Raw genomic sequence first — 26,530 nt, forward strand, 5'->3', positions numbered from 1 at the left:
GGGAGGAAAAGAGAGAGAGAGGGAGGGGAGGGGAGAGAAGGGGAGAGGCAAAGAAGGGGGAGGCTGGGAGAAAAGGAAAGAGAGGGAGAGGAAGGGAGATGGGACAGGGCAAGAGTGAGAGGGGAGAGAGGGAGGGAGAGGGGGAGGGAGAGGGAGAGGGGGAGAGGAAGAGAAGGAGAAGAGGGGAGGAAGATGAGGAGAAGGGAGGAAGAAAGGGGGAGAAGGAAGAGAAGGGGGAGGAGAAGAAAGGAAGGGGGAGAGAGGAGGGAGGAGGAGGGGAAGAGAGAGGGATAGAGAGGGAAGGGTAGAGAGGGAAAGAGAGGGAAGGGGAGAGTGACAGAAGGAGGGGAGGGGAGGAGAGAGCCACAGAAATGGAAGAAGGAGAGGAAGCAGCTCCTGGGCTCTGGGTCTGGGTGGGGGCAGCAGACAGAGGTGCTGTGCGTGCCCATCTGCAGCCTTCAGCAGCCACAGCCCTTTCTTTGCATGAGCCTCCAAGGCGGTCTGCTCCATGGCAGCCCCAGAGCCCTAACTAGGCGGGAAGAAACAAGAAAGCACACAGAGAGAAAACTGCAAGGAAAGATGCCAAAAGCACAGCCATTCCTTCCTCTAAGTGGGGATTCTATGGGTTCCTGTTTTACTACATTCCATCCCCCAGCAATTTTCTCCAGAATGCATATATTACTTTCTTCTTGGAAAAGTAAACCAGAGCACACCGCCCCCCCCCCCCCCCCCCCCCCCGCCCCCCGGGGCAGCAGGTGTCCTCCAGGCTCTGCTTTGCTCATTCCTTTTCACATCAGCGTGGGCCCCGCCCCTCTCTCCATAGTTGCCCTGCCTGTGCTGACGCCTCTGCATGACCTTCTCCCCTCTTCCTAGGCCTTCTAGTACTTTCCATTTCAGGAGCCGGCCGTTCTTCCCCTGCACCTGGGTCTTCTCACAGCACCTGCCCGGTGTAGGGAGAGGGGGGTGCTCCTTCTGTGTCTTGGTTTCTCCCTCTGAGTTCCTCAGAGACTGTCCTGTTCTCTTGCCCAGAATAGAAGCAGACCGGCCCAGGGCAACTGAAGGCAATATTTCCAAATGGTTGGGGCCCAAGGCTTTGGTGTCAAGCTGACCCCAATTCCAAGCCGAACCAACTTCTAGCTGTGTGTTTTTTGGCAAATTTCTTAACTTCTCTGTGCTTCAGTCTGCTTTCCTGTAAAATGGTTTCCAATTACTTCTACCTTATCAGATTTGAGAGGCATACCTAAGATAATAGATATGACATATTTAGAAAGGCGTTGGACTCCATAAATATCAGTTATGGTTTCTGGAAGGACTTGCTAACACACTGATGTCTCCTCTGAGGCTGTGTCCCCTCAGAGAGGGAGGAGTCCCTGGTGTGCTCCTTCTAACAGGTTCTCAGTGTGGCTAAGGTCAAGCTCCGGTCCGTTGCCTGCCATCACTGAGCACCACAGTGTCCCCTGCCCCCCTTCCCCCTTTGTGTCCCAGAAGCAGTGGCCTTGGTTATGGGGCTGGTCTGTGGCGTGGCCTCAGGAACAGCCTGGCCACCCCAGGGGGATTGGGGTGAGATTTTCCACCCTGGTCGGGTCTCTCCCGCTGCTGGCTTCCTTTAGGCCTTTTGGGGGATGTGGGAGGACGCTCAGATCCATTCAGTTCAATGCGATAAACCCTGATTGAGCCCCGATTACAGACTGGTCCCTGGGACAGGTGCTGGCGCAGGCACAGGATAGCTTTCAGTCCCAGAGACCTCACAATGAATGGAAGGACCCATTGTCTTAGAGTGGGCAGGGAGAGGGTGTCAAGTTGAGAGCAGAATGTCCCAGTGACACAGGAATGTCGCAGGCCTGAGGGCCTTGAGGTAGGGAGAGGCGAGCACGCATTTCAGGAGCTATGGAATGCTTGAGGACAACCTTCCATCTCATCTGACCTAATCAGCCCAATCCAATCATTGAACTAATTAAATCCATCCTGCCGGATGGAGGCTGATGTGTTCTGGGCACGTGCCCTTTAATGATCTTTGGGACTGTGTGCTCTTGTCAGACCTGGGTGTACGGGGGTGGGCATTTTTCCTTTTAAACTAACTTCGAAAATAGATAAAAATCTTTACAGTGTTTTTTTCCTAAAAGGGAAACTTCAGAGCTATGAGCCTTTCCCTGTGGCTTCTGCATGTGCCTGGAACAGAGGCTGTCCCCTGGGAAGGTACTGCAGGACCAGCCTGGAGAGGAGGCTGCCTCTGGCTGGAGGGAGCAGCCCCCAGCCCCCTTTACGTGAGCCTGTTAGACGCCAGGTCCAAGCAATAAAACATGTTTGTGTAGAGCTGTCTTATGCACATCCTTAAAAAATTGCACAACTAATTCATGAATATACAAATGCACTGTTGTTATAAATACCGCGAGGCTCCAGAAAAAGTGAAAAATCTTGCACACCCAACTGGGCTGCCTTCCCCTGAGCAGCTCTCAGTATAGTATGCAACTTGCCAGAATTTTCCTGTGTGCTATTCGCATACGTGCACATTTATAAATACAGAGTTCAGTTTGGCATATGAGTGCTCTTCATCCAAATGGGACCAAACTGCTTGTATTGTTCTGTAACTTGCTTTACTCACTTACCAATATGTTTCAGAAATTTTCCTCAAGGGACCTCCAGGTCTTTCTTACCCGCTTTAGCTTTGCCAGTTGTAGGGAGTTGGGGGGGGGCGCTGCACGTGCATTTGTCTTCCTCGATGTAACCATCCTCCTGCTGGTGGACATTTATAACAGAATTTGTTTCCAATTGGAAACAGAAGCTGTTTCCATTTATTTGCTGTCACTAACAGTGCTGCAGAAAAGATCTGTAGCCATGCTTCTTGGGGGTACACTTTAAAGTATTTCTGTAGGACAGATTCCAAGAAGCAAAATTCTTAGGTGGAGGGGGATGGTGCTTTTTTATTTGGATGGAACCTGCCAAGTCCCCACCCAGTTCCCCGCCCAAAGGCTCTACCAGTTTACTCTCTCAACAGCTGCCTTGTCTGCCCTCCCTCGGGATGGGTGGCTTCTTTGCTGGCGACTCCCCTTCTGCTTCTTCCTTTTGCAGTCCCCTGGGCTCTCCTACAGACCTTGGCCAAGTGCCATCTTCCTGTCCTTTGCTACCCAACTGTGCCAAAGACCCCATTCTAAGGATTCCAAGTGCAGTCTCAAAACATAAAACAGATTGATCAAGGACCGATGACTCTCATTTCAAAATAAGTTTTGTTTTCCACAACAGGATGTGTTGCAGGGTTTGGAGGAATCCATTAACCAATTTTGATTAGGTCTGCAACTCCTTCATTCATTCCCTGATTTACAGCATTAGGTTCTGGGCTAGTTGTCTTGGAGCCCTGGCCCTCATGGGGCATGGATGGAGCGAGACATGTTAGGTAGACTTAGATATATTATATTATATTATATTATATTATATTATATTATATTAATAGCCATCTGGCTGTTATTAAATTGTTTTAAATGTTCAAAAGAGAGAGAGAGAGAGAGAGATTTCTGTAGGGGAGGCACCAGAGATGCTTGGGGATAGAGTGGTCTCACAGGTCAGCACTAAGATTTATGAGCCCACAGTGAGTGATTCCTGGGGCTGTCCAGCCCTTTTGTCACAACATAAACAACCTGCAGGGACTTCTTTATCCCTGGGGTACAGCTGTTTTCAAGAGGGAAGGAGGAGGGGGAAACAGGATGGAGCTGTTGTTTTCCAAGCCTCTCTTCCCCTGCCTTTGTGGAGGGGGTGCGACTGTCAGCAGGGCTGTCCCCATTCCTTTCTTCCTTCATTCATTATGGCTGGTATTTCTAAAAGATTTGTTTGTGATTATCTAACCTTCCCACTGGCAAGAAAAAGATGAAATGGTTTTCAACCTGCATATGGAAGTGTCCTCTACAGATTTTTTTTTTTGCCCCTTATTAGAAAAAAAATCGGAAACCAAGGCCACACTGTTGAGAGTTCAGATAGCAAGCTGGTTTTGAGTCAAAAGATAATGTTGTATACTGGGTAGCAGGACCCAACCAGAGAATATTCTGATTGATTAACTTGTCTCCCGAGTGAGGTAAAGGGGGTGAGTCAGTAGACATTGGAGCCTCCTTTCCTCTCCCTGGGTCCAAGGAGGAAGTAAGCCATTGGGAGATAAGCTACTAGCATCTCATGTCCGTGCAGGCAGGGTCCAGGAACAGCAAGCTCCGCCCTGATGGATGCTGGTGAGGGTGAGCCACACAAGGCCTAGACTTCGGACTCCAACAGGGCTGCCGTGACAGTACCATTTCCAGCTAGTCTCTGTTTTCCATGAACTCAGTAACAGACTTTTTCCTTCTTCAGTTCCTGGGGTTAAAGACTGTTTAATTAGTCACATCCAATCTGAAGGCTAACTGGAGCTTAAATGGGCTGTAAATCACTGAAGAGGGACCTCAGAGAGCATTCTACAATATTCCATCCATCCTTCCATCTAGGAATTAGAAGAGCTGACATTTTCCTTTAAGAAGTTTATAGTCTATTGGGCGCATATTACACAGACACACAGTTTTTAATCTATGATTGATTATTTGAGTGCCCGCCTCTCTTGCAGGGATTCCACGCTGTCAGTGCAAAGCCCGGCACAGGGCTTGAACTCATGAACCATGAGATCATGATCTGAGCTGAAATCAAAAGTTGGATGCTGAACTGACTGAGCCACCCAGATGCCCCATTGAAGAAGATTCTCCTATCTGAGAGGAATCAGTTCAGTCTTGTCACTGCCTAACACAGTGCCGGGCACACAGCACATGTTCAGCAAATGAGCGAGTCAGCAGGAAATGAGCCAGAAGTGGGGCTGGAAGGTTCAAGGCCTGTGTGGGGCAGTGTGTGGATGAGAGGGCAGTGGGGTGACCACTGGGAAGGTGACAGCTGGAGCCACGATGTGGAATTTGTACTTCATTCTGTCTCTGGAAGATACTCACAGGTATCACACAGGAGAGAAGCAGGAGGAAGCAAGCCCGTTCTCTCTCTTTCAAGCATCCACTTATTCATTCCATTCAATATGATTTATCAAGCATTATCTGTATGTAAGTCACCATGGAAAATACGGAAATATAAAGAACAGAACGAAGAGAAGCGTATTTTGAAAGAGCTCACAATCTGGTAGGGGAGAAAGATAAGTAAACAGATGATTATAATGTGTAAATTTTATGCTAGAGGTTCACACAGAATACTCCAGGATGCCCTTCTGGAGGAGGTAACATTTGAGCTGAATCTCGAAGGACACATACGAGTCAGGTAAGGAAAGGGTAGGCAGGGTGTTGCTGGCAGGGAGCCAGGGGGAGAGCATGTGATGCTTGGGAATAACCGTCCATGGTTTGGGGTGGCTGGTGCATCATGTGGGAGGTGGGGGAGTGGAGGGGTGCTGCTGAGAAAACAGGCAGAAGCCAGAGCAGGAAGGGGCTGTGGGGAGACTCCTGGACTTCATCCAGCAATGAGGACAGGAGATGCTTAGATTTGTATTTTACAAAGACTATGTTGATGCAGAGAATGGATTGCAGAGGGACTGGATGGGCAGCAGGGAGACCACTGAGGCAGCTGTTGTTCTTAGCTAGGCAGGGAATCACGAAGGACTAAATTACAGAAGTGTCCGGGGTGGGAGTTAATAATAGCTAGCATCTACTGAGCACTTACTGTATCCCAAGAAGTGTTCTACATGAAGGCATTAACTGAATCTTCTAGTTAGCCTCTGAGATAGGAATGGTCATTCCCATTTCCCAGATGAGAAGAAGGAGGCACAAGGTCACTCTCTAGTGAATGCATATTTGTACTCAGGGCACTTACAGGGTTGGAGGATCAGCAGTGTTGGGGCACAGGTATGGGGAGGGGAAGAGGATGAGTTAGACTGTTGATTTGAGATGCCCATGGGACTCTGTTGGGATGGTTGGGAGTAGCCATCTGAGAGTCATGGTCCAGGGCAAGTGCATTCAAGGTTGGGAGAGGACAGAAACAGCATCCTGGGACATCCATCGTGGAAGGTGTGAGCAGAGAAAGAACTGCTCACAGAGGGGACTAAGAAGGAAGCCAGACCAGAGGGAAGAGTGTCTCGGGTGGGAAAGGTCCACAGATCACCTGCTGCTGAGAAACCAGGTAGGGTAACAACTGAAGAGTGAGGAGTGTCCCTATCAACAAAGACAGACTTTGGCCACAAAGATTTTGTAGGTTACCTTGATGAAGAACAGTTTTGGTGGAGAATTAAAGGAGGGCTGGGAAGTAAAAGGGAGGCAACGACGGAGAGACAGGTGTCCAGAATGCTCTGGAGCTCTTTGTTAGGGAAGAGAGGAGAAGGAGAGGCGCCAAGACAGAGGGGAGGCAGGGAGTGATTTTATCTTCTTATAAGACTTGAGCATCTTTTTATGTGGACTCATTTTGGGATTCCCCCAACAGAGCTTAGATATTGATTCATCCTAGCCAATCAACAAGCCTTCTCCTTCCTCCCTCACCCCCTGCCATCACCTCCACCTTGATAAAAAAAAAAAAAGCCTTTATTGTGTAGGAAAAAATGGTGAAAACCTATTGGCAAAACCATGTGGGGATCGGGAGGACGTTCTGTTTTAGAGGCTGAATGTTAACAAGCAGTTAAGTAGCAACATGAGTAAATGCTTAGTTGGTTTTTATTTTTATCTATTTATGGGAAACAAGGTACCCTGTGGATCATGGAGGGAATGGCCACACAGCAGGCTCTCTTGCCTCCTGGAGCCTACCTGGTGCTTTCTGGTGCAGAACTGGATGCTGCCATAGTCCTGAGGCTCCAGTTTTGGCAGTTTGGAAGTTGCTGAAGGCATGTGTAACAAGTTCTCTCTTCTGCCTTGAATAAACCAAATGGACAAGCCTCCATTTCTAATGGGAAACGTGAAGCAGATATTACAGGCCAAGGGTCTGCTTGTCAGATTGACAAATGATATTTCTCCTTTGAAAGTCACTTAGGAAGTTGTATTTAGAAGCTTGAGAGGCGTTGTCAAGAGCAGACAGTGGGGGGCACCTTGCCCAACAGCTGAGACTGTTTATTTGGGGGGTAGGATAGGGGAGACTGTTTCTTGTTGTGAGCTATGGTAGGATTGCCTCCAAATGTTGGAAGTGTGGCCAGCCTACATTAAATGCAAAGGCTAAGGTTCTGCGGGAGCCAGCTGGGCTCACACATCCTGCCAATGACCTAATTGGGTCCAGCAGGACCCAAACATTTGTATTTGCCTTTATTTATGGCCCCAAACAGGCTAGTGGGCAGCTGCTTGATGCACAGTATGTGTGCTGATGGTCATTCTCATGGTACTTTGGATACAACCCATGTGAGGAACCAGTACGGAGTCTGGGCTTTGGGATTGGAACCCTTCTCATTCCCAGTGGAAGGGGTTCTTGGTGAGGATAGGATACCTCTGGCCAGTGATTTTCAACCCTGGCCCCCCAAGGCATTTCTGAGACCTTGACATATAAACCCGAGACCAGGTTTTCCAGCAAATTTTCTGAACAGTGAGGCTGGTGGCCAATCGACTGCCCAGGATCTCCAGATTCATCTTCAGACTCACCAAGAGGTACAAGCAAAGTGGCTAAATAAATATTTGAATAATTAGAAAACAAGAGTCACTACCAGGCACTTTGAGGCAGTGATGGGATATGATAAAAGTCTTCTGATATCAAATCACAACTGGGGGTTTCATCAGGATTAGCAATCACCTTAACTTAGGGCAAAGAGTCTGACTGGTGATGTCAACCTTGAAGACAGTGAGTCTTGGGCTCTTACCACATGGAAGTCCTAGCTTTGCATTTGCACATCTGTTTGCTCACTCTTGTGATTCTCCCCAAATTCCAGAGCTCTGTCCCGTCCCTCTCATTTGCATCTACTCTCATGTGCACAGATGGTCTCCGCCCTGACCCATTTCATGAGCTCTCAGTTTGGTTAGGGCCTGTAAGCCTACAGCCAGAATGATACAGATTTCATCTATCCCAGGTTGGCTTAGCCTCAGGGAGAAGAAGAGCCCTCAGAGCACATTTGCATTGGAGTTTTGGCAGGAGTGGGTGGGGTGAGTCAGGGAGGGCCTTAGAGTAGAGCACTTGAGTGCTATTTGAGCAGAGGGTACAGATTTGGGCATTAGAGTGCATTCATTCTTTGAACAATGCACATTTACTGAGCTCATTTATAAGCAAGGCACTGATGGTATAGAATCTGAAAGACATAGCTCTCAGGGAGCTCCCAGTCTGCAGTGAAACAAGGGCTGATGGAGGCTGAAGAAGGCAGTTCTTAAAAGGCAGGTGTAAGGAGCGGTGATGCACCAGGGGAAGCTAAGTCCTACAGAGAGTTTCATGTCTCTTAGGCGTGTGACAAAATTGCCAACAAACCCATCTCATTCTGTCAGTGCACCGGGCTAGGAGCAGGTCTTTCTCATCTTCATTTACCTAGCACAAGAGGTGCTCTGTGAATATTTGTTGAATGTACAGAGTGTTGAATGGAGCACCCAGTTGCTTCTTTGGGGTGGGAGAATGGGACAGAGAAAGTCTTAAAGACCATAATCTTTGAGCTGTATTTGGAAGTATGAACAAGCCTTTGCCAGGTAGATAAGACACGGAAGGGATTCTGGGCAGAGGGAACAGTGGGTGCAAATGCATAAAGCAGGCATCAAAGAACACTGAGTGTTTGGCTGATGTACAGTACATGTTGGCCAACCATCAGGAGCCATTCTTAAGAGTTGAGTTTTTGCAAACTGCAGGAAGTGCAGGAATTTGAGAGTTTTAGGCAGGGTAGCAATGTGATCACCCCGTGTGTGGGTTGACAAAGGGGCACTGCCGAGAAGCATGCCCAGAACCTCTCTTCTAAGGTTTTAGGAATGTCATTTACCCCACTCCTGTTTCTCACTAGCAAGAACCCAGTTTTTGGCCCCTGGAGCTGGGGAGGGAAGGGGGGCACGTCTTTGCCACAATTTACCTTAGCAGCACCCCATGCACAGCAGCTGGATGAGCAGGGAGTGGGTGCAAAGCTGCTGTTGGCCACACCTCCAGGTGATGCCAGTGGACTTGAGTGACACAGGCAGGGACTTCGGGGCTGTTGACGCTGGATGCCCTTTGAGGACATCTAACCCATGTACGGGAATCCCCAGGCCCAGGGACAGAAGCAGATTGTCCCAGGTCTCATGGCACAGTTAGGACTAGACTGCAGGCCCCTTGGCTTCCAGTGTGGTTTTCTCTCCACAGATAGATCTGGGCTCAAAGCTGAGTTCTGCTCTTCCCCTACTAATCAACCTTAAGCAAGTTACTGAACTGTGCAGCTCTGTCATCTGGAATGTGGAGATAACATTATTCCCTTTCTGGGTTTGCTCAGGGGGGTTACGCGAAATACTGCATCTCAAGTTATCTCCTGGCAGGAAATGTGTGCTCCGTTAGAAGTGAGTGGTATTATTCTACTCTTCCAGGGTTCCGTTTCCACTCCAGTGTGTCCTCCCGCTGTGTGGGTGTCTGGTGGTGGTCCCTGGGGTCGTGAAGGGGCTCCAACCGCAGCTGAGCTGGTCAGAGAAGCATTTCTCAGGCTGTCCAGGAAGGCAGGGGCATATCTTGGCTTAAGTGAGTTTAGGGAAAATACTGATTTTAAAACAGTAATCTTTGGTCTAGGTTACAGTGAAGTAGTATGCTCTTTTGGAATAAAAAAAAGAAGAAAAAATATTGAAGAAAGTATGTGCATAATTGGTACAGATGGGGATGACCTTTACCATGCAAGAGGACTTTCCCATTCATAACGGGATTTGCCAGTGTCTCTTAGTGCCCTCACCAGGAGAGGGCCTCCTGCTCCCCATGGTCTTGTCACCCCGGCCCTTCTTGCAAGATTCCCTTGAGCTTTGAGCCAAAGCAGCAGAATCTTGGAATGGGAACGAGGTCACCGCTACAGGCTATAAGATGCACGAGATTTTATACGCCGCCAAAAAAGAAAAGGCGCTGCCAATTGTTACTATCAAATGCAACTGATTGAGAAATGAATCCCGATTTCAGAGATGTTTAAATGTGAAAAAAAAAAAAGAAGAAAAAGCAGAAGACTCTTGACCAATACAGGTAAGCATGGGTCCACTTACATGTAGATATTTTTTGATAAGTATAGTCCAGTACGGTACATATATTTTCTCTTCCCTAGATTTTCCTAACGTTTTCTTTGCTCCAGTTACTTTATTGTAAGAATACAGTATACAATATCTACAACATACAAAATACGTCTTAATTGACTCTGTTTTCCATAAGGCTTCTTGTCAACAGTCAGCGATTACTAGTTAAGTTTCTAAAGAGTCAAAAGTTACATGCAGATCTTCCGTGGCCTCAGGGGTTGTTACCCCAAATCCCCACGTGGTTCAAAGGTCAACAGTACTTCTTAGAATCACTGAAATGCAGCGTTTGAGGACTTGGGTCGCTGGATACTAATGGCGGAATGAGAACATGCCAATGGCCCCGATCCCAAGTTATACTTGGCTTGATATTATTTATTATTTTTTGTTTGTGAAAGAAACCACTAGTTTGTAAACTCTGTGGGGCCAGACGCTGGCTCTGTTTTGTTCACCTCTGTACCTCGATCACCTTGTTCATGGCTGGGGTTCAACAAATACTTGCTGAATGAATTAAAAAACACAAGGAGCCACATTATAAAACATGTGGAAAACCCAGAGAAGAACATAAATCATTCATAATTCCCCCACTGTGGGTATTTTGGCTTATTTCCTTTGAATCTTATTTCCTATGAATATGCACTTTTATATACATGTAAACATAATTTATTATTAGATTTAGCTCCGGGGTGTGTTTTTGTATTTCTCTATTAATATGAATGAAACGATGATATAAGATGATGCAGAAATGCTTTGAAGATTTGTAAAATGTTTAACCAAATATCTTATTATTAGTTATAATAATCATAGCCATGCTGCTGTGAATGAGGCTGATTTTCTGAGAGCACGCTTTAAAGCGAACAACAAATTGTTCTCTGAAGCTGGGAATGTGCTGTCCCTGTGTCCTGTTCACCGTGGGGAGTCTCTCTGTTTCCTTTTGGGAGGAGAAAGAGGCTGAAGGTTTCTTAGAAGCTCAGGCTCCAGAAATTTCTTCAGTGTCACTAATGGAGGGTAAATCCTTGCCTGGGAAAACTCAAGCCTGCCAAAAGAATTTACTATTTGCTCCGGCCAATACCTGAAGATCGGCCTGTCTCCTTGTCTTGGTGTGTAGTGAGGAGCCTAACTCTGGCAAGCGCCAGTTAGCCACCCAGGAGGGCTTCCACGTGGACTAACCCCCCTCTTTCTGCTGTCTGTCATTTTTCCCTTCTCTGACTCTGCTCCAGGCCCCTCTGTTCCCCTCCCTTCCCCTCCGCTTTTCTCTAAAATGCCCAGTCACCTCTGTACAAATGCACATTGAGTCCCGTTCATGCTGAACCCTTGTCCCTGTTGCAATGGTTCAAATCTGTCCTTGTCACTTTAACTAGTGTCTGGCTTTGCTTATCGCTGGCAGTGCTCGAAAGCCCATGAGGCTAAAAGCTGGGGTTCTGGGCTCACCAGGCCTGCCTGTCCATCTGCATGTCTTGACTTACCAGTCTACATTCTAACTTTTCCCGACTCAAATCCTTAGCCCTGAACTTGGCTCCCAGCTGTCTGCTTCATGTCCTCCTTCTTTGTCCTTAAGGATGAGGTTTTCGGCTTGTACCACTCCGTTCCCAGCTGGCACCCCCTTGCATGCTCATTTCTGCTCTCCCTGCCTGCCTCAGCCTCTGGGGCCTGTGGGGGCCGGCCAGATTCCCAGCCTGCTCTGCTCCTGTCTCAGAGCCAACATCCCACCCACTGTGCACTGCAGTAGAGGCTGATCTTGGCCTTTAGCAGGTACCAGGCACTACATACAGGGAACAGTTTGGGAGGCCCACACCATCAATGTCTTCCCAGAGATTCATAGGCATAACTCACTCAGAGATTTAAAGCCAATTTCTAGGAACACCTGGGTGGCTCAGTTGGTTAAGTGTCTGTCTTCAGCTCAGGTCATGGATCTCACAGTTCGTGAGTTCCAGCCCTGCATTGTGCTCTCTGCTGTGAGCACAGACTGCTTTGGATCCTCTGTCTCCCTCTCTCTCTGCCCCTCTCCTGTGCTCTCTCTCTCTCTCAAAAATAAATAAACATTAAAAAGCTAAAACCAGTTTCTAATACAGAAGGTCATTTTATAAAGTGGCTAAAGGCCTAGATGACAGATGACATTTGAGCCCAGTTTTAAAAACAACCGAGCATGTAAGTTGCATGTGTATTTCTTTGCTGACCGTTCCTTCACTGTCCTGATTCTCCCATTCTCACCCACTAGCCCAGCGCTTCTTCCACTCATCCTCCTCCCCCTTTGCCTCAGCCTCCCAGGGCAGCTTGTCTGCGATGGTCTGGCTTAGGACTCACAGTCTCTCCAGTGTTTATTCCAGGAAAACCAGGAGATAAGAGAAGGAAAGTGTCCCTGTGTCTGCCTGTGCTCTTGTTTTGAGACCTCCTCCTTGTTGAGGATATAGGAAGTTCTCCCTTCTGAGATGTGAAAGCCACATCAGACACGAGGCTGGTCCAGTCCTTGCGCCCCTGACACGCGGAGTTGCTGCAGCAGCCCTGGCTGGCTGGAGGGTCGCCTCCCTGGGGCAAAGCCAGAGAGAGGGGCAGGAGCAGGTGCAAGAGGCTCCCCTCCATTTATGCTCTCTTATGAGAGAGCCCCCATCCCTTTTCTTTTTTGTAGATCATTGTGAGTTGTATCAACACCGGCTAGCAGGTTCCCTTAGCACCCACTGATCCCCCACCCCCTCAAGAGGTTTTCTACCTCCCAGAATGTTCTGGAAAAAAAACCCCAATCAATTCAGTGAAAAAGAAAAGTAAGCTGGGTTTCTCTCACACCCAATTTTAGGAACCGACAGGTGGTATAGGAGAATTGGGTTACAGAGGTTAGCCAACACCGTTCCACAATTTCCAGATGAACCCCTCTCTGGGACCCAGTCCTACTCAGGCCTCCTGAAGGCTCAAAGCCTCTGGTAGTGGGGGTGCCACTTCCCCCCTTCATGGAGCGGCAAGTGGCTGGCGTGGGCCCAGGACAACTGGTCCAGGGATCCCAGGAACTTACCCTCTGCTCCTGGGTGGCCACAAAAGTCTGGAATCCTGGAGCCACCCCAAAGCCCAGCTCTTGGATGAAAGGCGGCTCAGACTGACTGTGGATCTGAACTTTCACTCCTGCTTCAAACGTCGTTTCCTCTGAAAGAACAAAGACAGACAGAGGCATGGGTCAGTGACAGCAGGTGCTCACGGAGTCTTGGGATTGAGAAGCCCAAAGAATGAGAAGATTAAGGCCACATGGTGGGCAGCATAATGGCCTGCAAAAGACGTCCGTATCCTCATCCCTGAAACTGGGAAGACGTCATCTTGCATGGCAGAAGGGACCCTGCAGATGTAATAAAGTTAGGGACCTGGAGATAGGAAGGTTATCCTAGATTATCCGAGTGACCCAGTGTCATCACGAGGGTCCTCGTGAGAGAGGCAGGAGGGTAAGAGTCAGAGAACCGAAGAAAGCATACTGCTGGCTTTGGACATAGAGGGAGGAGTCACAAGCCGATGGATGCAGGCAGCTGCTAGAAACTAGATAAGGCAGGGGGATGGATTTTCCCCAGGATGCCCCCCAAGGAATGTAACCCTGCCAGCACCAGATTTTAGCCCAGTGAGATACGTTTTGGACTTCCAGGCTCCATGACTGTGACACAACAAGTCTGTGTTGCTTGAGGTCACTGTTTGTGGAATCTGTGATAGGAGCTAATTCAGGCCAATTAGGCCAACTTTTTGCTTCGGTCTCCAAAACTATAAAATGAGATTATGAAGTGAGTCAGTCACCTTTATTTTGTTCACTAGCTTCTCTACTTGGCCATGAGCTGAAGGTGAGGGGATCAGGAGGAGGAAAATAAGATGACACTGCAGTAGAAATAAAAACACAGACTTGCTTGTATGCTAAGGAGCCCACAGCTTGGAGCTTCAGGAGATAGGCAACCTGTAGAGAAACTTCAACCTCTTTTTAATTTGGCAAGAAAAATGGCCCCTGGCAGTGGGAGGTGGCAGGGGTTGTGGAAGGGGATGAGATAGCAAAGCCTGGCTCATCTTATAATGTTCAAAATTGGTGGAGGACCCTTTACTGGGTCTCCTCTGTCTTACTCTTTCCAAACAGCTTGCAGAATGAGCTTTCCAAAATGCAGACCTGCACAGCTCTCTCCTGTGATGATAAGGAGCCCAGCCTCCGTAACCGGCTCCTGTTCCAGCCTTGCTCTGGGCAGCTCCTGCTTCACGGCACCATGTGGTCCAACCCTTCAGGGCTGCCCAGATTGGTTGTTGCTCTGCTCTGCATGGGTGCACATGCATTTCCTTTTGCTGGAAAGCCTTTCAACCTTGTCTACCCGACCAATCTTCCTACTCATCACTGGAGATTCAGCCCCCAACCCCACCCAAAGCAAACCCTTCTCTTGCTTGGTTGTATTCTTTATTTACATATGTCTGTCACATCGTGTATAATAATCCTTTATCTGACAGTCTCTTCCACCAGGCTGGAGTGTCTTGAAGCCAGCTCTGTGTTATCTCCCTGGACCTCAAAGGTCCTGCACAGAGACAGGCAGATAGCAGGCACTCAGGGAAGGGCTGCTGATTGAGTAAGAGATTTGTGATTCAAACCTCACTCAGTTATTGATGGGAAAGGCCAATCTGGAGTCCAAATCAAGGAGTGTTCTAATTGAAGGGAATGGAGGGACACCTGGGTGGCTCAGTCAGTTGAGCATCTGACTCTTGATCTCAGCTCAGGTCATGATCTCATGGTTTGTGAGTTCAAGCCCCATGTTGGGCTCTGTGCTGACAGTACAAAGCCTGCTTGAGATTCTCTCTCTCTCTTTCTTTCTGCCCCTTCTCTGTCAAAATAAGAAATGAACTTAAAAAAATAAAGAAAGAGAATGGGGAGAAGATGGGTAAATGTAGGAATGAGGGAAGAAGGCGTGAGGGAGAAATGGAAGTTGAGGTCGGGGAGAGAGGAAGGTGTTAGCACTGGGGCTACAGTCTGTGGATGAATACCGTGATGAAGGAAGGGTGGGATCCAGGCACGGGAATGGGCAGGACTCACAGACAGCCTGGGGGCCAGTGATGGCGCAGGGGAGGGGGCAGGAGCTGGGCAAGAATTCCAAGGTAGGGGTACACGGGAAGAAGGGCTTCGTAGGAACACAAGGATCAGTGGGAAGGACAGGCAGGGGATGCAGAGTCCAGACTTGGAAGCCAGTGGCTGACCTGGGGTTTAGGCAGAAGGAGATTATGTCATGATTTGGTGGAACCGGAGAGGATCCCAGGCAATCCACAAACACACCTCCCTTCCCTCCAGCAGTCAAGTGTTCTGTTATCTCTTTACTCAGACTGTCCATGCAGACTGCTGCCTGAGTATCCCAGGATGCTTGTGTCCCTTGCTCCTCCCAGTGCCCAAGGCCTAGCAGGTGGGTGGGCCCACAGGTGCTTCAAGAAGGAAGAATGCAGGAGAAGAAGGACGGACCCGGAGGGCAGAAGGTGTGAGCCTACCCAAGGGAGGGGTTGGAGAGAGATCAGGAGCCCAAAGAACAGGCTCAGAAGGGGAAGGAACCCATGGTGTGATGCTGGGATCAAGGGTTTGCCTGTGTTTGGATGAACTGAGCTCATGTTCAGTGGCTGTGGGGGGCAGAATGGGAGACATGCCGAAACTTGTTTTCTGGAAGCTCTCCGAAGCTGCGTGCCTGATGTATAACTGAGCTTAGAAAACCTTAGAGCCGGTAAGACAGGCTCAAAGGAGGGGTCCCTTGGCTTATGGAGAGAAAATGAAAAGTGAAGCCTTTCTGTCAGAAATGCTTTAGTAATGGGCAAAGCAGACAGGCCAGGCATGCCTGCCTTGTGAGAGCCGCCCAAGGCCAATCAGGCTAGGCTGGGATTTGGAAGGGGAGTTTATTCCAGAAGCAGCAGGGGCTGAGGCAGAGTACGTTCCTAAATAACTTCATATTGTTGCAAATATCTAGCGACAGGATGGGCACAGAAAGAGAGTGATGGATAAGGTTTCCACTCTCTGTAGAGAACTTTCTACCCAGATGGAATGTTCTAGAATCCGTGCTATTCAACATAGTAGCTGCTAGTCACATCAAGTGTGACAAGTGCAACCGAGGAAGTGAACTTTTAATTAATTAACTCTTTAATTCTCCCCAGCTTTACTGAGGTATAATTGACAAATTGTGAGATGAAATATACAATGTGATGATTTGACACATGTACACATTTTGAAAAAGTTAACCCCCATCAAATTAATTAACAACATCTATCACCTCACATATTTACCTTTTCAGCTTGCTTTATTTATTTTTAATTGAGTTTAAATTTAATTAATTAACAACTTGAAATAGCCACACGCGGCTACTGGCAACCTCAGTGGGCAGTGCAGCTGTAGAATGTGGACTGTGAGCAGACCCCAGACGCCTCAGAGTGTCAGGGACCACAAGGATGACATCCCTCGGCTTTCCTTAGCAGGTGCTCCTGGGCGGGTCTCCGGTCAGAGGCCTTGGGTGATTTGGGGGTGGGGGCTCTGGGCAGCAGCACTGTACATATTTCTGGCCAGCCCAGAAATATGGGACCGGACTCCCAGACCCTCTCTGGCCCTGCTTCCCCAAAGCACTACTTATTCCCAGATAGTTTGTTTCTCTTCCTTCAGGGTCCTGCCCTCAGCTCTCTGTGGGTTATTCTCCAGTATGATTAGTGAACAGTCCCCTCTAGTCTCTGCCCCATACCCACCCGCAGTCTCTTATGTTTCCTGTCTGGACATGGATGCCATCAGTGCATTATGAAGACCTAATGAAGAGCTGAAATGATCAAATATAGGCTGTTAGAGCCAAAGGCTCAGATCCTGTGCCCCCGAGGGTGATGACTTTGGGGACCCACTCCTAGAAATTCTCATCCGGCCACTCTGGGGTGGAGCGCAGGTATCTGCAATTCCAGAGATTTGGCTATAGGTTATCTGAGGCCAAACACATTTGGGCAAGTAGTGATCTAGTCCAGAGAGGGGAAGCGATTTGCCCAAGGTCACAGAGCAAGTCAAGGAGAGCAGGGGCTAGAAGTCAGGTCTACTGATTTCCAATTAAAAACTCTACCTCACTAGAGGTGTGGTTTATTTCCATGAGCAGATGCCCTGGTTCATAGCTCTGGGTTTCTTTTTTATCTTTTTAAGTTTTTTCTTAAAATTTTATTTTATTTTGAGGGGGTGTGTGTGTGGAGAGGAGCAGAGAGATGGAGAGAGAATTCCAAGCAGTCTCCACACTGTCAGCGCAGAGCCCAATGCAGGGCTCAGTCTCATGAACCATGAGGTCATGACCTGAGCTGAAATCGAGTCGGACCCTTAGTGGAATGAGCCACCCAGGCCCCCCCATAGTTCTCGGTTTCTGATTGGGGGGGTGGATAAAGGGGGTACCTCTTTCATCACCTGTTCCCTAAAGCCCCCCAGCACAGTGCCTGGAATGGAGTGGAGCTCAGTAATTGTGAATGAAGCAAATAGTGGGGAAGTGTCCTCTGCCGAGTCCACCTTTTCTTGCCCTTCGGCAGCTGGGAATCTGCTCAGGGTCTGGCTGGACACAGGGAAATGCCGGCATCAGATGCTGCCTGTCCATGTCACAGGGCTCAGAGGTCTCTCCCGCCGAGATGCAGGTGGGCTGCACATAAAACCAGAGCAACAACCATGGGAGCAGGTGTAACAATAACAGTAACTGGGACCACCCATGCAATTTTTGGGTCCTAGGGAAAAATGAAAATGGGGGCCCCTTACTTAAAAAGTATTAAGAATTTCAAGGCAGCCATTGCAGAGCCTTACACAGAGTGTGGCCCCTCTGAGCACAGGGACCTGTGTGACTGCATGCGTTGCACACGGAAGGAGCTGGCCCTGACAGTAAACCAGGCTGACAGAATCATTCACAGGCTAATAGTGTCCTCATCACCAAATGATTCAACACTGAGCTGCTTCAAAGAGTGCAGACCCCTAGTGCAGTGAAGGATTGGTTTACACATCATGAACACCAGGATTCAAAGTCCCCCGAGAGACAGAAAGCGTGAGAGAGCACAGAGAAAGGGGGAGTCACTACACTCCACGGTGTTAGCAGCCCTTGTTAATTGCGACCAAACAGGAAAGATAATGTTGAAATCAGGAGTAAGGCAGTAAAGCACGTTCACCCTGCAGAAGCCGGAATACTGTAGCGCCTTTCAGAAGCACGGCCGTGGCCCGCCCAAGGTGAGGTCTACCTGTAGAGCGTTTTCTATGTGTGCAGAAAGGCTTTGGAACCTCTGCGGGAGGAGACTGGGAAGCAATGGGCAGAATGCATAATGGGGCTGGGAAAGTACATCGCAATAAAAGAAGCTTAAATCTTTAATCTTTGCAAATTACAGGAAGCATGCTGAGGAAATAAACACGAGGGAAGTAGGAAGGGAAGATTTTCTGTAAAGCCGGAGGAATTTTCTAGGCTAAGGCAGGGATGTGCTGATACAAAGCAATCTGTGTTGGCTGGAGCTGACTTTATAACAGTGACGAGGATTGCTAGTTGGAAGGGAGAGGGTGGGAGGAGGCAGGAAGCCACGGGGGTGGGGGCTCACAGTGGAGGATAGCTTCTGTCTGTCCCCTGGCCAGTCCTCCGCACTCTACTCTTTGCCCTGGGAGCTGAATTTGTATAGACTGACCTGATGGGCTCCCTTGCCCTCTGGTTTCTAGTTGGGTTTGCCAGTGGTGGATCAGCAGGAAACTGGAGGAGAGAGGGGTCTTCAGTCTCTTAAGTCTATGTGCTAGAGTTACTGCGAGTTAGCGTATGACAGCTTAGCAAGCCACAGCTCTGGGTTGGGGGGCTAAGGGAAGTTCTCTATTTCTCTTTCTCTGAGTTCAATGCCAGCTCTTTTTCTGCTTTTCCTAGGCAAAGTAGTGGCTGTCCTGCTCCGAGGCCCAGGACAATGCTCCACCCATATTTCCTTCCCTAAGCCTTGCCCATACCTTTGTAGATAGTCCTTCATTCATCTTTCCTTGTATTGCCCTTCTGTGGGTGTGGGTGCTCACTGGTGGAGCTCCCAGAGGCTGTCACCCAAACTCTGAAGGACGACAAGAGGCACCTGTGCAGCACCGTGCACTGATGATAGCCATTGTGTTTGAGCACAGGAGACCTCCTGCCTATGGGACGGTCCACGGTTCTCAAAGCTCATCCTTATACTGAGTTGAAAACTGCCTGTTTACAGACCTACCCCTGCTCCCAGCTCTAACCCTTCTTCCACTTGACAAGGATCTGAAGATAAATAGCGTGACCTCCACCACGCTAACCTTCCCCGATAGCAGTAACCCCAGTGTGTCTTCATTTCTGGAGGCTTTGCTAGCAGAGGTGCACCCAGGAAGGTGCCGAGCCTAGAGAGGCTTCTGTGCACAGGGGCTCAGGATCCTCTCCCTGTCCTCCACGGGACCGCCAGTAGCCTTCATGGTATTCAGACACTGGGGGGAGACAAGGTGAGTTGAGCTTGCACCCAGAGTAGAGAACCCTTTTCCCCAGGGAGTGAGCTGGGTGTTCTAAGACAGGTGGACACATGGCTCTTCTATTTGGTGAGTCAGAGCCAGAGAGAGCCTAGGACAGTTGGTTAAATGTTTGGGCCTCTGAGGTCAGGCAGGGTAAAGTCAAGTCCAGCTCTGTGATCTTCGGCAAGTTATTCAATCTCTTGGGGCCTCTTTTTCCTGCAAAATTTGCAGAATGGGTATGGACATAATAATGGATCCATCTTCATAGGACTTTTGACAATGCATAGAAAGCCCTTTGCACAGTCTGGTGATAAAGAAAAGCTCGCCAAGTGCTATCATCATCATCATTCCATGTTTCTGGCTTTCTACAAAACCCAACGGGGTCAGCTGCTCTTTCCTACTCCTCCTTCCTCATGCGGCTCCCTGCATCTAGACTGGCCCTCTTTCTTCCCTTCAACTGGTTGACTCCACCTAGCTTTGCTGTCACCGCCTCCTGGAAGGCCTCCTCCATTGAATGTCTTGCCCTTTTCATGTAACTCTCTGTCTCCACTAAGACTAGGAGACCCTTGGGGACAGGGTCAATGTTTTATTTATGTGTATATGCATAATGTTCGGCACATAGTAGTTGTCATACATGTTTGTAGAAGTGAACCAAACAGCACAGCTGATGTCTGAGACAGAGTCCCACCTTCTCATATTGCAGCTGAGACACAGAGATGCCAATAGGGTGGTGCATTTTTCTCAGTCTCCTGGTGAGCTTTTGGCCCACCTGGGTCCACATCAGCCCTGCTGAGCAAGTTCAGGACCCTCTTCTCCAGTCTCAAGGTGGTGGGTGGTGAGTAAGAGACAGGTGACAGCTGTGTAGGGACTTAAGCTAGATGGGGGCAGCAGAGACCGCCTGTGACTCCCCACTGAAGGGACCCAGCTGGTGTTACTATCTTGTGTGGCTGCTGTCTGCCTGCTTCTGCTGCCCATGCCATCACAGTCGCTTAGCCATTGGGAATGAGACTCATCCTTTGGGCCTCACTATTGTGGGTGATCAGGAAGAGAGGCTTGGAGTGCCCAGGTCCATGCTTGAGCCAGGCAGCAAAGGGGCCAGTCTCGTCAATCCACTGGGTCACCCCAACCTCCCAGGGGCTTGTCTGGCTGCTACTGTTGACTGGATGCTGGGACTTGGTCCTGCAGTTCTCTCAGACTGGTGATGTGTGTGTGTATGTGTGTGTGTGTGTGTGTGTGTGTGTGTGAGGGAGAGAGACAGACACAGAGATGGGACAGGGATAGGAGGGAGAGAGGGAGACTATCTCTGAAATTGCTCTTATCTCCTCTTGCTTCCCGGAAGCAGTTCCTGAAATGCTGCTTTGCAGTTCACAGAAACAGAGAAAGTCCTGGCCTTCCTGAGGGCCCTGGGCACTTGCCACATGCATCCTCTCATTCACTGGACAGTAATGTCCTGGATGCCCACTGGGGACACGTGCCACAGGCCAACTGTGAGGGGTGCGGCAGTGATCTGAGCAGGGCCTGTGTCCCCATGGAGCTCACATTTGGGGTGGGGCAGGCAACAGACAGGGACACATGCAGCATCGGGGCAGCAATGACAAGTGCTGGGGGGAGAGGCAGGGGAGAGGACAGTGAGAGAGGTTGGGCAGGGCGAGAGTGACTCTTCAAGATGAGAGGCAGGACAGGGCTTTTCAGGGTGATGGTGTTTGCACAGGGAACCCGACTGAAGTGAGCAGGTGGGTCATAGGGTGACCCAGGACAAGCATTCAGGGCAGAGGGAACAGTAGGTGCAGAAGCCCTGTGACAGATGTGCACTCTGCCTAGTCTAAGAGCAACAGGGATGTGGTCAGAGGCCAGATGATCACTATTACTCCTTACGGTCACCCCAAGAGGCAGGCTTACTATAGATGAGAAAACAAATATTTTACAGAAAAAAAAAAAAGGCTCAGAGCGGTCAGCTTGCTGTAGTCACGGCCAACAAATCCAGCATCAAATCCTGGTGGTCAGTCTCCAAGGCTCTGCTCTTTGCCCTCCTATACCTGTCCTCGCTCAGATATTGTGCCTTTCTGGTGTCACCATTCACATTCCTCATTGAGTAGTTCCCCTTGAGATCCTACAGGCCAGGACTCTGAGCCACTCAGCTTTGAATCCCTACAGTACATGGAAACAACAACATTGGCACATGTAAGGTAAGCTTTGTGGTCTTCACAAACTTCCCTTGCTAGATCCTTCCAGCTGTCCCGAGACAGGCATCAATATCCCCATGTGTATAAATATAAATAAATATACATAAAATTATAATTTTTTTACATTATATTCATTTTAGAGGTAAAGAAACCAAAGCCCAGAGAAAGTGAAGGACTGGCCCAGGGTCTATGATTCATGGAATTCTGAAGCTAAAGAGAGTCCTTGACACTGTTTTCATCTAACTAACTTTTCATCTTTCAGGTGAGAAAATTGAGGCTCACAGAGAAAAGAGTGGTCAATGGCTACATGGCGAGTGGTGGCCTGGCAGAGCCCAGGAGCAGGTGTCTTGACTTCTCACCTCCTCTGCCCTTTGTCAGTAGGCTCGAGGAAGCAATGGTCCCAAGTGACAAGCCAGTAAGGTTTTAAGCTGTATAGGGAAGGAAGGTAGAGTAGTTTAATTTACACTGGGTTCGGCAGCCTGTGTTCTCTCATCTCAGAGTTCAGGGGAAAGCTCACTGTGTGGGACAGTGACAATGGTAGGGACTGAGGTCCTAGCCCTAGCCCTTGAGAGCCCTGGTGGGAAGGCTCTGCCAAACACTGTTTGGGTGGTCACCTAGAGGAGCCATCTTGGTTCCTTCCTCCATCTTCATTCTGGCATGCACAGAGGAATCAAAGGAGGCCAAGGCGGGGCCTGGAAAGGGGAGCTGGGGAGGGTCTCAAGAAAAGCATAGGCTTTGAATTCATAGAGCCCTAGATCTGACTCCCAGCCCCACCACTTAATAGCTGTGTGACCTCAGGCAAGTTATATTGCCTCTCTGAGCCTTCGTTTCCTCTAGCTTAAATCAAAAGGGCACTAATCCCTTAGGTTCCTTTTAGCACGAAATTCTGTGAGCTGGGGATCATGCACAAATCTCCTGACCTCAATGCATCTCATTTTAATTTCTTGAAAACTAGATTTGAAAAAAAAAAACATGGCCACCCAGCATTCACAAGTCAGAGGAGGCTGTTCTCTAAAGAAACCTTGACTTGCTGCCTGGCTAAAATCAGGCCAAGAGTGTCTCGTGCTCCCTGCCCATCCCTCCCTGGCAGGCCCAGTTATGCAGCATGCCTAGGTGAGCAAATCCGAACCCAGCATGGAGACGGGCATGCTCATGCTCCATTGCTCACAGGTGGCATTTTGAGGCTAGAGCAGCTCTGGAGCAGAAAAATCAGCACTGTGTCCCCAAGCTGGATGGACTGCAATGATGTCTGTTCAGGGCAGCAGCGTGAGGTATGGGGTCCTCACTACCAGCTCATTACCAAGTGGCCACAACAGTTTGGCGAAGCCTGCAAACCCCAGCCCCTTCCTTCAGTGCCTCAAAGATGACCAAGACGTGCTTTGGCAAAAATGTTCCCCTCAGTTGAACCAAGTGTTCTTCTCTTTTCCTGTTTGCAGTATTCAGGAACACTAACTCTTGGTGGAAGGAACCAAGGACCAAATCAGAGGTATGATTCAAGTGCTAGTCCCAATACTTCTTAGCCATGGGAAAGCCACTCAGCATCTCAGAGACTTGTTTACTTACCACATCTGCTAAATGGGTTATCTGTTAAATGACTAGAACTGCTCTATGTCATAAGAGTGTAGGGGATCCGAGGAGAGAAGGCATAGATATACTGTAGAGTGATGTGTCCATGTTGGGGAAGGAGGGGTTAATGTTGGGTCTTAGATATGCAACAGAGAAGAGGGGCTTCACCTGACACATTCCTGTCAAATAGAATATTTATAAAACATACATTAGTGAAAACGCCAGTGTGGAGTTGGGTCTAGTCTCATTGCAGAAAGATTTATTCCAAAGATTCTTTAAATAACGAGCTTCCCTAGTGGATTCAGGCTCAGAGATTATAAATTATTTGCCAAGAAGGCTGAAGAGTCTGGGTGGGCAACCAGGAGACACGTGCGTGCAAGAGACACCTTGAAAAGCCATCAGGGAGTGCAATGTTTCCAAAATTAAAGGGAAGGTTGGTGGATGATTAAGATTCTACTTTAAAAAATTCTGTTTGCACGCGCTGGTGGCGGAAGCTAGGTACAACCAGATTGCTGAACAGATCACATATATAGATTGTGATGTAATTACAGGAGTCAATGTCACTCAAAGCATGAATGAGTTTTTGTTATTGAATATTTTCTCAATCAGTGGATCTAAAACGCACAATAGCGTTCATGGGGGGTGACGTCTGAGAAGTATCTGGTTGTTAAGAAGGCATCGTCATACTTCCAAAGGGTGGGAATCAGTGGTCTAGATCAGAGCTTCTCATACTAGAACTTGAATCAGCCAGGGATGCTTTTATGATGCAGATTTGGGGTGGGCTCTGAGATTCTGCATTTCTGACAAGCTCCGAAGAGATGCTGGTGTCGCTGGCTGGATGACCACACCTTGGGTAGAAGGACTCACAGGAGAACGCTGATGTGTTCACAGAACATACCAGACAGTGGTGGTCTGGCCTCTGCCTCCCTGTCCAGCTCCTGGTCTCAGCGTTAGATCCAGATACCCCAGGACACCCTGGATGTCCTTGGCTTTCACTCTGGACTTCCCTTCCTCTGTTTGACTTCTCACCTGCTCATGACACACATCCTCTCTAACTCCCAGGCCTGGGGTGAGTGCCAAAGGTCACCTTCTCTCCGAAGCCTCTTCTGACATGCCCTTTTCCTCCCTTCTGGAACCCATCATTGGCTCCTTCTATCCTTAGGAGCATTTCATGACATTTAATTGTTTACATGCCTTCCCAGATTGCAGAAGCCTGGCACTCTGCAGGCGCTTTATGTGAGTGCTGTTGGATCAATGCATTTCCATATAGTACATAATAGGACCTCTGGAGATAGCACCTGGATTGTGAACTCCTCGAAAATCTGGACTGGGCTGTTCATCTGTATCCCTGAGGGTCTTGGCAGTTTACTGAATAAGAGGACATGAGCTCTGAGGTGGGTCTGTTTCGACTAGATTTTGCCCTCAGACCGCTGCGTGCCTGGCTGGGACTTCTGACATATGTTTTCCCCACAGCACTTAGCATGTGCATTAAGAAGGTCTTTTCAGAGTGATAAAAGTCAGGCTCTGGCTGCTTAATGGATGCTTGCCTCCAGTGGTGCTTCTGACTGGTGACCTCATTTCTCCTGAGTCCTTGGCACCTGTGGGAAGCCCCCGTCCCCACCCCATCCAGCGCAAAGGCCACTCTGAGAGCGAACCCAGAGTCCCAGCTGGCTGATGCGTGTCCCTGTGTCCTAGACTCTCAGGACTCAGGCCGGAGCCTCTCCTCCTGGGAAGGTCCTCAGCACCAGGGGCCATGACAAGAGTGCTTCCTGGGAGCAGAGATGTCAGAGAAACCATGGCAACCATCAGCATCCACTCCTGCCATGTCCCATTTGTGATGGAAGATAGGAAATGTGCTACCCTTGATAGCTGTGTAGGCCTTCTAGCTATGCGGAGAAGTGATGATTATTTTACATTTATTTTTAATTTTTATCAAAGCAATATATGTACATAATTTAAAAATCCAAATGATACCGCAAGGCTTTTAATAAAAAACAGAAGTTTTGGGCTCCCCCTCTCTCCAACCCCTGAGCCCCAGTTCTCAGTGACAACTGCTTTCAACTGCTTGAGCTGTTTCTTCTCATATTTACCTTCATTTTTCCACGGACATCAATTGCCTCAAAGATATCTCTTGGTTTTAAAAACTTTTCAGTATTATCTACCAAATTAGGATGTGGACTTTTCCATGAGGTGGCCTGCTGCATTTCCTTTCCTTCCCTCTGCCGGTAGAGTTACTTGACATTTTGGCTAAGCCAGCCTCCAGCTTTTACAGAATTAGGTAAATACTGCCCACACCCCAGCCTCGTAGTATATAATGATTTTGATCTTTTTCTTGTGAAAGTCTTTGGTTTTTCCTGTTTTTCTTTCTTTCACAGAAATGGCAAGAAAAGAAAAAAAATCAAACTCTTAGAAACAGAAGAGAAAAGAGAACAGGGGTAGGGGTGGAGGAAATAGGCAGAGGCTACAAATTTCCAAGATGAATACGGTCAGAGATGTAATATATGACACGGTCACTAAAGTTGTTGACACTGTATCCGATCATGGAAATCTGCTAAGAGAGTAGAATTAAATGTTCTCACCAAAAAAGTATATTTTATATATTAATGTATATTTTATATATTAATTATATGTAAAACCTGGGTTTATGAGCATAATTTGTTTTTGGAAACATGCCTGTAATCCAAAGCACTTGTATATATCAAGGCAAATTTCAAGAATCGTTGGCTCAGTTGCGATCCTGTTACATTTGGCATCACATCCTACTCTGTATTGCAAGACATTGCTCGTTTATCAAGTTAAAACATATTAGGGGCGCCTGGGTGGCTCAGTCAGTTGAGCGTTGGCTTTGGCTCAGGTCATGATCTCCTGGTTCGTGGGTTCAAACCCCGCATTGGGCTCTGTGCCAACAGCTAGCAGCCTGGAGCCTGCTTCGGATTCTGTGTCTCCCTCTCTTTCTGACCCTTTCCTGCTCATGCTGTTTCTCTCTCTCAAAAATAAATAAAACACTAAAAAAACGTATTAGAGATGTTTTCCCATCTTGTGGAACACTTGCAGAACAAGTTACTCACAATCCAAGGTTTTACTGGATGAACATACAAGTGTAATTTATATATTAATTATGATATATATGATATATGTATGATATATGTATCTGGAATATATTTGAAACCAAATTCTACCCTCATACTTCAGTTGTAGCCTGCTGGGTAGAAAATTTATTAGAAAAGAAAGATTTCTCATCACTC

At 48.3% G+C, this 26,530-nt stretch overlaps 1 protein-coding gene across 1 annotated transcript in view; it reads right to left on the reverse strand.

The window, feature by feature from the left end:
- Positions 1–26,530, reverse strand: part of ASIC2 (acid sensing ion channel subunit 2) — a 989,591-nt gene that overhangs the window by 49,197 nt on the left and 913,864 nt on the right. The window contains exon 3 of the mRNA XM_029928684.1: positions 13,105–13,232. Within this exon, the coding sequence (XP_029784544.1) occupies positions 13,105–13,232 (128 nt within the window). The remainder of the gene's footprint in view (positions 1–13,104; positions 13,233–26,530) is intronic.

The sequence above is a fragment of the Suricata suricatta genome, chromosome 17, assembly GCF_006229205.1.
Source record: "Suricata suricatta isolate VVHF042 chromosome 17, meerkat_22Aug2017_6uvM2_HiC, whole genome shotgun sequence".
Classification (NCBI taxonomy): domain Eukaryota; kingdom Metazoa; phylum Chordata; class Mammalia; order Carnivora; family Herpestidae; genus Suricata; species Suricata suricatta.